Source organism: Lolium perenne, chromosome 5, assembly GCF_019359855.2.
Source record: "Lolium perenne isolate Kyuss_39 chromosome 5, Kyuss_2.0, whole genome shotgun sequence".
Lineage (NCBI taxonomy): Eukaryota > Viridiplantae > Streptophyta > Magnoliopsida > Poales > Poaceae > Lolium > Lolium perenne.
Window position 1 is genome coordinate 173,021,581 of NC_067248.2, and position 12,083 is coordinate 173,033,663.

Consider the following 12,083-nt stretch of genomic DNA (forward strand, 5'->3'; position numbering starts at 1 on the left):
CAGTTGGGCTGCTTATTTCTTTTTCTAATATCTTTTATTTGCAAAGCCTTTGGGCAAAATTAAAATAGAAAACAATACATTTCCAGGCTGAAAAATGCAAATAAAATGTCTGTGGATTCCTTATGATAAGAACTTCATTATAGAACTACTTTTAAAATAAAATAAAAAAATTATGAAATCAAAGTTGGCATATATGCCTATGTGGCTATAAGTGCCATTTTAGGTTTTGGTGTTTGAAATAAATTTGTATTTTTCCTAAGGTGCAATGATGTCATGATCCTTATGAATGTAATGCATGATGTGTGGAAATTTGGAAATTTAGGATACTAAACTTAGACTGGTTGAAGTAGTACTAATAAATGCACTACTAGTTTGCCTGATTTTTTCTAGAGTATAAATCATAACCGAATAGTACTGCTTTCCAGGTACAAGCACACAAACACAAACGTACGAGAGATGATGTTCTTAATTCGCTTAACAGCGTGTTCCCCTTTGCTTAGTGGGCATGCTAATCAGCTACTCTTATAAAATACTACCACCTCCGTCTCAGATTAATAGGTATGCACGCAATCTAAAAATTTATTTTGACCATTATTTTGATTAATAAAATATAAAATATATGTTAAAAAAATTATATCATTATAAATCTTTTTCAGTGCGAATAGAATGGTATAAATTTTGTAGACATATAATTTATATTTCGTTGATTAAATTAATGGTCAAACTTTATCTTAAACTACGTACGCACCTGTTAAACTGGGGTGGAGGAAGTACACATTACCGAGCCATCTTGATTAGCTTTTGACGTGCGTGAACCATGTTGATCTGCCCATCATATAGTACTCCTAGTTAGTAAGTTCTTCATTAGCTGCCGGCCGTTCAGTTCCGTGTGTTGGATTTTTCTATCACCACCGCGCAACTTGATTAGTATAGTGTTTAGTGGAGTACTAGTGTACTACAAGTAGGTCGAACAGGGGCAGTCATTAACTGACCACATTTTCGGACTTAAATTATACAAGTGGCCGACCAGATTCTTGGTTTTACTAAACTAAATATTATAATGGGTTCTCACTAGATATGTCATGCTTAAGAGCAATTTTAATAGTGTAGTCGTTTGTTTGCTATGAGGCTAGTCATAGTTACCACCTCACTCTCTTTCTTCATTCATTGTCATGCCACGTCACCAAAATGCTTTGAGTTGTGTGATGTTACTAGCTAAGTTACTCCCACAATGAGCAGTCTGAACAAGATGTCATATTATCGGTAGCCAACTTCAGCCAACAAGTACAATAATTGGTTATAAAAAATACTACTTTTTATGCATGATTCACCTTTTATTCACACAAATTATTTAGAAGCACGTGCTAGAGTTAGCAAAGACGGCCACAACACTCATATCTAAAGTATCGTATCTTGTTTTTTAGCTCAGCGGAGTACAGAACTTCCCGCAATCCATAGTATCTAAATCATGGCACATGGGCCTTTACGGTGAACTGATTGGGTGGGTGAAGTATTGGCATTGGGTTTAACCACAAGAGTCCTATCGTGAGGGCATCTTCAACCGGGTGACTAATTTCAGCGTCCGAAAATATCCGCGCGCGTCCGTTTGCATCGGTCCAAATGGTCGAAATCACGACGCATTTTTTTTCTCGATTTTCTATTTTTTATAACATGAAAACATAATTTATATAGCAAAAGAAAGGAAATTAAAAACCCTAAGAACACCTGCGCCTACTGGTTCTCGTTGTCGCTGTCGATCACGACGAGCTCCGGTACCACCCACGGCCAGTTGGGAAGCGGCGGAACATACGTCGGTGCCGCCGGCGGTGGTGGAGGTGGAGGAGCCCACTCCTGTGGCGGAGATGGAGGAGCCCAGGACTGTGGCGGAGGTGGAGGAGCCCAGGCCGGTGGCGGAGGTGGAGCAGCCCAGGCCGGTGGCGGAGGTGGAGGATCCCAGGCCGGTGGCGGAGGTGGAGGAGCCCAGGCCGGTGGCGGAGGCGGCGGTTGAACCGGTGGCGTGGCCGAGTCCTCTAGCCCCAGTCGTAGGGCTTCTTCCTCCGTGAGGCCCGGCGACATGATGTCGGAGGCGTACCTAGGCAGCCGCGGCTGCACCGGTCGGTCCACCTCCGAGACGAGGACACCGAGCCTCGCGATCTCGTCGTCCGTCATGTTGTCCGGGTACTCAAACTTCCGGTCCTCCGCCATGGCCAACTGACATTCTTGGAAAATGCACGCGACATGGTCGTCACTGTCGTCCTTTGGCCTCCTCGTTTTGGTACGCCAGCGCCTCGTTGTAGTCCTCGGCATCGTCCCCTTCTTCGTCGCCGTCGTCGTCATGTGCAGGCGCCGGCGCATGCCGTGTTCGACGACGAGGCGGTGGACGATCAAAGGGGAAGTCCCTGTCGCCCAGGAAGCCCACCCTCCTCCTCGGATCCTTCTCGGTCTCGCGATAGGTGCGCCAGCTGTCGGAGTCGATGGCGTAGGCGGGATCGGCGCGTAGGTCCGGCGGCAGGTACCGCCGCCCGTGCCGGATCTCGGCGCTCCTATATGGCTCGCGCACAAGCACGGGCCAGACGAGCACCCGGAAGTGGCTCAGCCGCCAGCCGCTAGGCATGTGCACGTCCCCAGGCGTCGCACGGCGTCCAGTTCGTGTGCATCAGCCGCGCCACGTTGACGGGCAGCGGCACCCTCTGTCGTCGCTCCTCCTTCTTGGTGCCGCTGTCGGACGCCTCGAAGTCATTCTTCATCTTCCCCATGGTGTTGCGGCGGCGCGCGGCGGTGGATGTGGGAGCGGAGGTGTGGGCGATGGCAGGAACTATGCCGGTCGACTTTTAAGGTCGGTCGCGCGCGGGAAACGATGTCATTAATTGAAGGCGGCGTAGAAGCCCAGTCGTTGCCCGCTAGTGCGAGCGCAGAAGAGGTAGCCGCGGCATTAATGGTGAAGGCTGCGACGTAGACGCGAAAGCACTGACCACGGAAGCGATGCCCTCGATACAGGCTCACTGCCAGGGGGCCGGTGGAGAAGCAAGCGATCACTTGGGGCGTCCGCTCAGCGTCCGCCGCGACGCATTCTAGACGCAAATATGGGTCGGGTTTGCATCGTTGCGAATGGCCCGGTCACGATGTGTCGCCTCGCTGGAGCGTGTCCAGACGGAATTTCGGCCCAGGCGGACGCACGATCGCTCAGCGTCCGTTTGCGTCACCCCGTTGAAGATGCCCTGAATAAGATACCGCAGACGCTCACATACACGCGCATACACTCACCCCTATGAACGCACACACGCACACCCTACCCTATGAGCACCTCCAGAAGACTGAGCCGGCGGATTGGATCTTGAAATTGACGAAGTCACCATAGGCGTCTCGCTGTCGACGGGAACATCGCCTCCCACTGAATGAATATGCCGCCTTTTATGAGACACACAGATGTCAAACCTGGGGTTTGAACTCTGGTGGGCTGGGGATACAACCATCCTACTAACCACCCAACCTCAGGTTGGTTCTCAGTTGCTTCATGCAAATGGTGGCTATTTAACCAATACTCGTAGATTATGATTGTCGACCCACCGTGATTTGGTGAGTCAAAAAAGACTTTGTGACTACCCACCCGTCCAATTGCTTAGTCATCTTCCTCATCCACTTCTCAAAGCAAACCATGAATATGTTGCAGCGCAGAGGGCAAGAATAGATAGGGGCCTAGAGGGATCATGGAGGTGGTGAGTGCTTCCCATGGCGTGTTTGGTCCCCTCCTGGGGAAGCTCACCGCCTTGCTCGCCAAGGAGTGTGGCCGGCTGAAAGGGGTCCGGCGTGAGATCCGGGCGCTCAGATCTGAGCTCGCTAGCATGCATGCAGCGCTGAGAGAGTACACCAAGCTGGAAGAGCCAGACGACCAGGTCAAGACATGGATATCACTTGTCAGGGAGTTGGCCTATGACACGGAAGATGTCTTTGACAAGTTCATCAACCGGCTCGGTAATGGCCAGGATGACGGTGGCTTCAAGGAGTTCTTCCGCAAGACTGCTCGCCGTCTCAAGACACTTGGAGCTAGGCGCGGCATCGCCGGCCAAATAGATGATCTGAAGGTTCGCATCAATCAAGTGAAAGAGCTCAAGGATTGCTACAAGCTGAATGATGCTCCTTCTAGCACCACTGGACATGCAACCGTGGATCCTCGGCTGCATGCACTTTTCTCCGAGGAGGCACGCCTTGTAGGAATTGATGGTCCAAGAGATGATCTTGCCAATTGGATGGTGGAAGGAAATAACTCATCTGAACATCTCAAGGTGTTGTCTATTGTTGGGTTTGGTGGATTGGGAAAGACAACAGTAGCAAAAGAGGTACGCCAAAAAATTGGAGGGCATTTTGATTGTCGAGCTTTTGTATCTGTCTCTCAAAAGCCTGATATAAAAAAGATTATCAAGGATGTGATATCTCAAGTGTCAATCCAAGATGGATGCACTGACAATTGGGACGAAAGAAAATCCATTGCAAAGTTAAGAGAACTACTTCAGGATAAGAGGTAATGCATCTTGTACAATTATTTTGGAAATATTGTTCATATAGAAGTTTTCATTATTTTATTGTGGCTTGTGCTTCCATAGACCTCAAGGATAAAACGTTTTCTTGAGTAAAGTACAAGGACGACTGAGATTAAACGATATCTTCTTGGGATTAGGGGTAGGATGGTTGTGATTAAACGATGCACATGTAATTTATCATAAAAGGAACTAGATGATTCTCCGCGCGTTGCTGCAGATATCAATAACAAACATATTGTATAGAAATATTTCATACATATTAGTGCATGTGGTAAAGATAAATAAGGAAATTGTGAACGAAACAATATTAGTGTAGGCATTGTGCATGCAGATTCTGAAAGTGTAAAGCTAACATATACAGTATCATTATTGTAAGCAACGTAGTGTTACAATTATACCCAGCTCTTTTTGTCTGAACAATGAAGAAGCCCGAAGGCCTGGATACCATTAGCAACAGGGGTGGTAATTATGCCCAGATCGGCTATGTTTATTAGCATAGAATGGAATTTACTTTTCTACCACATGAATATCTTAAAAACTCGAAAACGTATGCCAATTAAACAAAACATAATAGACCTAATCTACTAATTCCAACAATCAAGGTGTCTTTCAGGAAAGATATTTTTGCATGTAGCAAACTTAATTAGCTTTTAAGTAGGTACGGTCTGATTTTTTTTGAAGGCATCCTGCTCCATTTGCTGCATAAACATGAGCATCAGCCTCATATATAAAATGCCTACCCATAGCTTTGTAAAATTTGACCCGCTGCATATATCTTATTCTGCATACCTTTTATATAGTTTGCTAAGTGGGCAACAAAGCATCTTTTTGGATATACCAATCATCTACTGCTGGTTACGTAAATGAAAAAGGGTCTCTGATACATAAGATGAATTACCTCAGATTGCTGAATAAGGAAAGAAGACAACTGACTCTATTGAGCTACATATATACATGTTCATTGCTACTTTCCGAGTAATTATAATAGTTATAATCTCGTTAAATAGAAGCTTGGATAGATGAAGAATACAGAAATACAGAAAGGGGAAAACACATAAGACAGAATATTCAAGATATATGAGGAATGTACAAATAAAATCTATAGAATTTGAAGGGCTTCTATTTTCTGATTGCCGCGGCTATTAAGTCATTGGTATAATCCTTGGTACAGTTGGATTCATGGTGAGCTGCACATTGCATTGACAAAAAGTTAATCAAAGGTCAGTTGCATCAGTATGTTGATGATTCGATACTGCATATACATGTTGTTAGGCAGAAAATTCACCAAACGAACACCAGTAGGAAAATAAAATAGTGCCTATGATCGACTGAATCACGCAGTTTAAAATCTAGTAAACGTTCTAATGGAAAAAATCTAATAAAACGTCAAAAAAAAAAATCTAATAGATCTGTACCTGAGGGAAGTTCTTGGAGAGGAGCGCTTGCTGCTTTTGGGTTGAGGCTGAGACCCAAATATAGGGTGGAGATACAGATACATGGTGAGATGAGCTTCAAGGCGAGGTGACGGCTCATCTAGTCCACCACGTTGGCGGTAAAGCCATGGGAGCACCAGCAAGCGATGGGAATCAAGGGTGTCAGCTTCAAATTCGTCCATCAGGGACCAAGCTAAATGTGACCATTGTGATGGAGAGGATGGGGACGGAGCAGCTCCTGTACTTAAACGTGAGAGCAGATCCACCCGTTTCCACTTACCCTTGCATTCATTTGGTGGTGGAGGAGATGAATAGGAACCGATGATTTGCTTTTGCATTTGTTGTGAGGAGATAGTGGAGGACAGGAACAGGCCATGGCCTAACATTTGCATTTGCTGCGTTAATAGGGTGAGATAACTCTGAAGAAGATGAAGGACCTCATTCTCTAGCGTGCCCGTCTGGAAAAAATTCTGTGAGATTTGCTGCTAAAATAAATGAAATAAACAGGACTCATCTGACAGTTTAGTTGTAAGCCATCGGCTTACAACTAAACTGAAACTGATGGAGGTGATGTGGCATGCTTGCATGTTAAAAGAATTACTTTTAGTGAGTTGCTCCAATTTAGATATTATAGATTGCACTTAATGGCATCCTTATGACCTTAGTAGAAGCATTTCACCAACTATACCCGCAACATTGTATACCTAGGTGGACAACTTCACTTTAAAACATTTATAACAGATGGGCGTGAAAATGTTTGCCATCATGAAAATACTCTTATAACTATTCGTTACATTCGCAACATTTTCACTACGTTGAAATTTGTACAAATACTAAGTGTGATGTAATTATTTTAACTTGTTAAGTACATAAAATATATTGACGTTTGAGCTTTGCGGACTATTTATATGTTTTTAGCTCAACTAGCACAGTGGACCTCGTATATGCGAGGCCTCACATATTCGCATATGTGAGGGCATGGTCTTTAGTTGTTTGATTTGTTAATTAGCATGGTGGTCCATTTAATTTTCATTAATACTAAAGTTGCTTTATATTTTATTCATTTCATATCAATAATCAAATACATTTAACACTGCTACGACACTACCGTCTAATGACACTATTCTGTAGAATAAAAAACTATGGTATTTTCATAGTATTAAATTCACTTGTTCCCGCATGTTTTAAATGTCATTTTTATATCTTCTTTTATTCACACAACATTGATAATTTTTATCTTTTGGGTTATGCTGACACCATGCCATCGGGGAACCATCATCCCACCAAACATAGAAGGAGCTCATTTTTCACGGCCTTTGTAATACATGAACAAACTTACATCATGTGGAGTCCGAATCCGCCAATCATAGCATCAAGCGACATCCTTGAAAGAAGCAAATCATATCAATGCATCTCTATAGCTTATCAATCCATAGTTCGCCTCTATGTACCGTGCAGTATTTTGTCCATCACTGGAGCAACAATTTACCATATCGTAAACCTAATTACTCCATTGAGTCATCTCAACATAAACAATGCCAATTCCGTCCTTTATTAAGCTATGCACTCCTTGGATTTCCATCTATCATAGTTTTAATTTTAAAACAAATATGTGTTGCTTTGCTTTCTTATTATTTTCGTAAAACCTCTAAAACATATGTTTGTTTTATTAAGAAGAACCCTTTCGTCCTTTTTAGTCCAAACTTTAAATTTCGCTAACAGAAAATTTTGGACCTCACCCAGTTATCTATTTTATTGTTGGAAATTCCAATATTTTAACAATAAAGAATTAAGATTTATTTGTGTACACTTCAATTGTCCTGGCGTGTTGGGCAAACGTAGAGGAGAAGGACTTTATTCGATCGGCTAGTTCATGTGCATGAGCCACTATTGTTGCCAGTCAAGCCAGATTTTATCAAATTAACTTTGGACAGTATTTTCTGGTGCTTAAATAGTTAGTAACCTTTTCCTAGAATGTGTTGATTTCTTGAAGCACACTATTCCACTGTTGGTAACTTTAAACTTCGGGATTTTTTTTCCTTCCTACAACGTCTTTACTTCTTGAAGCATGCGTTACCACTTTGATATGTTTTTCCTTTGACAAGCTAATTTTATTCATTAACACACAAATGTATAGTCTTAACATGTTTGTCAGGTTGTGCACTTCACATTCAGCATGCTAGTTAGATACGACTCAATCGTTGACTAAATCCCAGACGTAAATTACAGATCTAATCGTTCAGATAATTCTGATTATGTGGATTAACATTGTGTTTCTATTTTAGATACCCGTATCTTGCTTTTAGTATATAATAGACTAGCACAGTGACCCTCGCATATGTGAGGGCATGGACTTTAGTTGTTTGATTTGTTATATAGCATGGTGGACCGCTTAATTTTTATTAATACTAAAGTTGCTTTACTTTTTTCTGCATTTCATCTCAATAGTCAATTACACTTAATACTGCTACGACACTACCGTCTAATGGCACTGTTTTTTAGAATAAAAAACTATGATACTTTCGTAGTATTAAATTCACTTTTTTGTTGGCGTACATTTTAAATGTCAATTTTATATCTTATTTTATTCACGCAACATTGATAGTTTCTATCTTTTGGATTATGCTGACACCATGCCACCGTGGAACCATCATCCCACCAAACATAGAAGGAGCTCATTTTTTTCTTGGCCTTTGTAATACATGCACAAACTTACATCATGTGGAGTCCAAGTCCGTCAATCATAACATCAAGCAACATCCTTGAAAGAACCAAATCATATCAATGCATCTCTATAGCTTATCAATCCATAGTTCGCGTCTATATACCTTATATTATTTTGTCCATCGCTAGAACAACAACTAACACATCTTAAACCTAATTACTCCATTGAGTCATCTCAACATCAACAATGCCAATTCCATCCTTTGTTCAGCTACGCACTCCTGGATTTCCATCTATCATAGTTTTAATTTTCCAAGTAATATGTGTTGCTTCACTTTCTTATTATTTTGTAAAACCTCTAAAACATATGTTTGTTTTATTAAGAAGCACCCTTTTGTCCTTTTATTCCAAACTTTATATTTCGCTAACAGAAAATTTTGACCTTACCCAATTATCCATTTTTATTGTTGAAAATGCCAATATTTTAACAATAAAGATTTATTTTTGTAAACTGCAATTGTCCTGGCGTGCTGGGCAAATGTAGAGGAGCAGGACTTGATTTGATCGGCTAGTGCATGTGCCAATATTGTTGCCAGCCGAGCCATAGTTTATCATATTAACCTTGGTATGGTTAGTAACCTTCTCCTAGAATGTGTTGAGTTCTTGAAGCACACTTTTCCGCACACTTTTCCACATTGGTAACTTTAACTTTTGGGGTTTTTTTCCCTTCCTATGACGTCTTTACTTCTTGAAGCACACGTTGCCACTTTGATATGTTTTTTTCTTTGATAAGCTAATTTTATCCTTTGACACAGAAATGTAAAGTCTTAACATGTTTGTCTGACCGTGCACTTTACGTTCAGCATACCACTTAGACACGACTCAACAATTAAGTTACGTAATCTTTCCCAAACGTAAATTACAGATCTAATTGTTCAAATAATTCTGATGATGTGGATTGACATAGTGTCTTTATTTTAGATACCCGTATCTTGCTTTTAGCATATAATAGATTCCTTATCATACGTTTTTTGACAATCTATTAGGTACCTTGTAATTATTGATGATATATGGTCTACACTTGCATGGGAAGCCGTCAAGTGTGCTTTTCCGGAGAACAACCATTCCAGCAGAATAATAGTTACTACACGCGATGTTCAGGTAGCAAGATCATGTTGTCAGAGTGGAGATGACCGCATATATCAGATGAAAGGCCTAAGTAAACTTGACTCTAAAAGATTATTTTCCAAAAGGATATTTGGTTCCGAAGATTGTTGTCCGGGTGTGTTGAATGAAGTTTCTAATGAAATCTTGAAAAAATGTGGAGGCCTACCATTGGCAATTATCAGTATATCTGGTTTGCTAGCCAACATACCGGCTGTCAAAGAGGAGTGGGTGAAGATTAAAAGGTCTATTGGTTCTGCACTACAAAATAATCAGAGTCTAGAGGGAATGAGTAGCATACTGCTGCTTGGCTACAATCATCTTCCACCTAATCTCAAGACATGTTTGCTGTATTTAAGTGCGTTCCCTGAGGATTTTGTGATTAAAAGATGTGAGCTAGTGAGGCAATGGATAGCAGAAGGCTTTATACCTGAAGAGCGTGGACAGAGCCAACAAGATGTCGCGGAGCATTATTTCTACGAGCTTATAAATAAAAGCATGGTTCAACCATGGGACATCGAGCCTGATGGCAAAGTTCGTGCTTGTCGGGTCCATGACATGATACTTGAAATTCTTATTTCAAAATCTTGTGAAGATAATTTCATCACTGTGGTAGGCAGCGGCCAAGCGCATTTGTCAAATCATCATAGTGTCATTCGGCGACTGTCAATCCAACACATTGACCAAAATCTTGCATCTAAATTGGCGAAAGAAGATCTAACTCATGTTCGATCTCTGATAATAACAGCACAGTCAGGTGGCATCGAACACTTGCCTAGTCTTGTTAAATTTGAAGCCTTACGTATACTGGATTTTGCATTTCATCATGATTTGCAGGAGTATATTATGAAAGGTTTGGATAAGTTGTCCAAATTAAAGTATCTCAAACTTATGGGCAGGGGCACAACAAAACTACCACCAGGTATTGTGAGGCTACATGATCTACAAACTCTAGATTTACAGGGTACAAACGTGAAAGAGCTGCCAGATGGATTTGTTCAGATGACTGAACTACAGCACCTGCTCACTGAAGGATTTGCGAAGATGCCAAATGGAATAGGGGGTATGATGAACCTATGGGAAATCTCTAGCTTTGATATTACCCGGAGTCCAGCAAATGCAGTGGATTTCGGGAACCTAGCCAATTTAAATACACTCAGTGTTAAGTTGGACAGTGGGTTATCTGAAGAGCACAGGAGGCGTGAAGAGATGTTCCTTTCCTCCATGTGCAAGCTTGGAAACTGCAAACTCCAGCATTTAACGATAGATAGGTTTGGCGGTTCCCTGGAGTTCTTAGATTCCTGGTCACCTCTGCCATCTTCTCTTCAAACATGTAGGCTATCTGGCTACTCCTGTTTCTCAGACTTTCCAAAGTGGATTGCACCAGCTCTCACCAACCTTTCTTTTCTGAGCATAGGCTTAACCAAATTAACGGTGGAAGGTCTGCACACTCTTGGGGAGCTCCCAGCCTTATTGATTCTGCACTTGCAGATAAAAACAGGACCGGGGGATAGGATTATAGTCCAACACAATTGCTTCCCAAGTCTGAATGAGTTTACGACCTCTGCTAAGAAGGGGGCAAACTTTATTTTCATGAAAGGGGCTATGCCCAAGCTTGAGATCCTTGGTATGTCTATCAATTTGTCAGTGGGAAAAACTTATGGCTTCTACACAGGCATGGAGAATCTCGGATGTCTCCGAGAGTTAAGACTGACTCTTCCATGTAAGGATGGTACACCTTTCGACGACACGCCTGCAGCTGCTGTAATCAGGAAGGAAGCCGTAGCTGCGTTCGCAAGGGAAGCAGCTTCCCATGCCAACCATCCCAGTGGTTTTCTTACGGATGAGACGGGAATGATGACTTTCTTAGAATAGTTGAAGAGGTTTCCAAGACTGCTTCTGAAATTCACATGTGCCCTATCACTTTCATTTGGCACGTTCAAGATTGATGATGAGTGGCTGACTGGCTCAGCATACTTGGAATGTCGTACCGAAGGTACATTGTACAAGCAGATGATAAAATTACAAGCAGATGCTTAAACAGTGCCATTTCGAGAAGTACTGATCTGAGTTGCTACTTGCTTTTGAGAATGAATGCTTAAGGTGTGTTTGCATTCCGGTAATGGATGGTGATTTCTGTTGAACACTTCTGTATAGTGTTTTGGTTGTTTACTTCCGTAAGCTCTACCTGAATTGTTCCTGCTGAATAAACTTCCTGGAAATGTATTGCTGATTCTAGATCGTTTGATTGATTGAGTTTGAAATTGTATTGATATTTTCTACA

General features: G+C 42.0%; 1 protein-coding gene across 1 annotated transcript; it reads left to right on the forward strand.

The window, feature by feature from the left end:
• Positions 1-3,588: 3,588 nt before the first annotated feature.
• On the forward strand, positions 3,589-12,083 carry LOC127300631 (disease resistance protein RGA5-like). Its single transcript, XM_051330773.2, has 2 exons — positions 3,589-4,519; positions 9,682-12,083. Exons 1-2 carry the CDS (start codon positions 3,708-3,710, stop codon positions 11,672-11,674), a joined length of 2,805 nt encoding a protein of 934 aa, XP_051186733.1. The 5' UTR covers positions 3,589-3,707; the 3' UTR covers positions 11,675-12,083.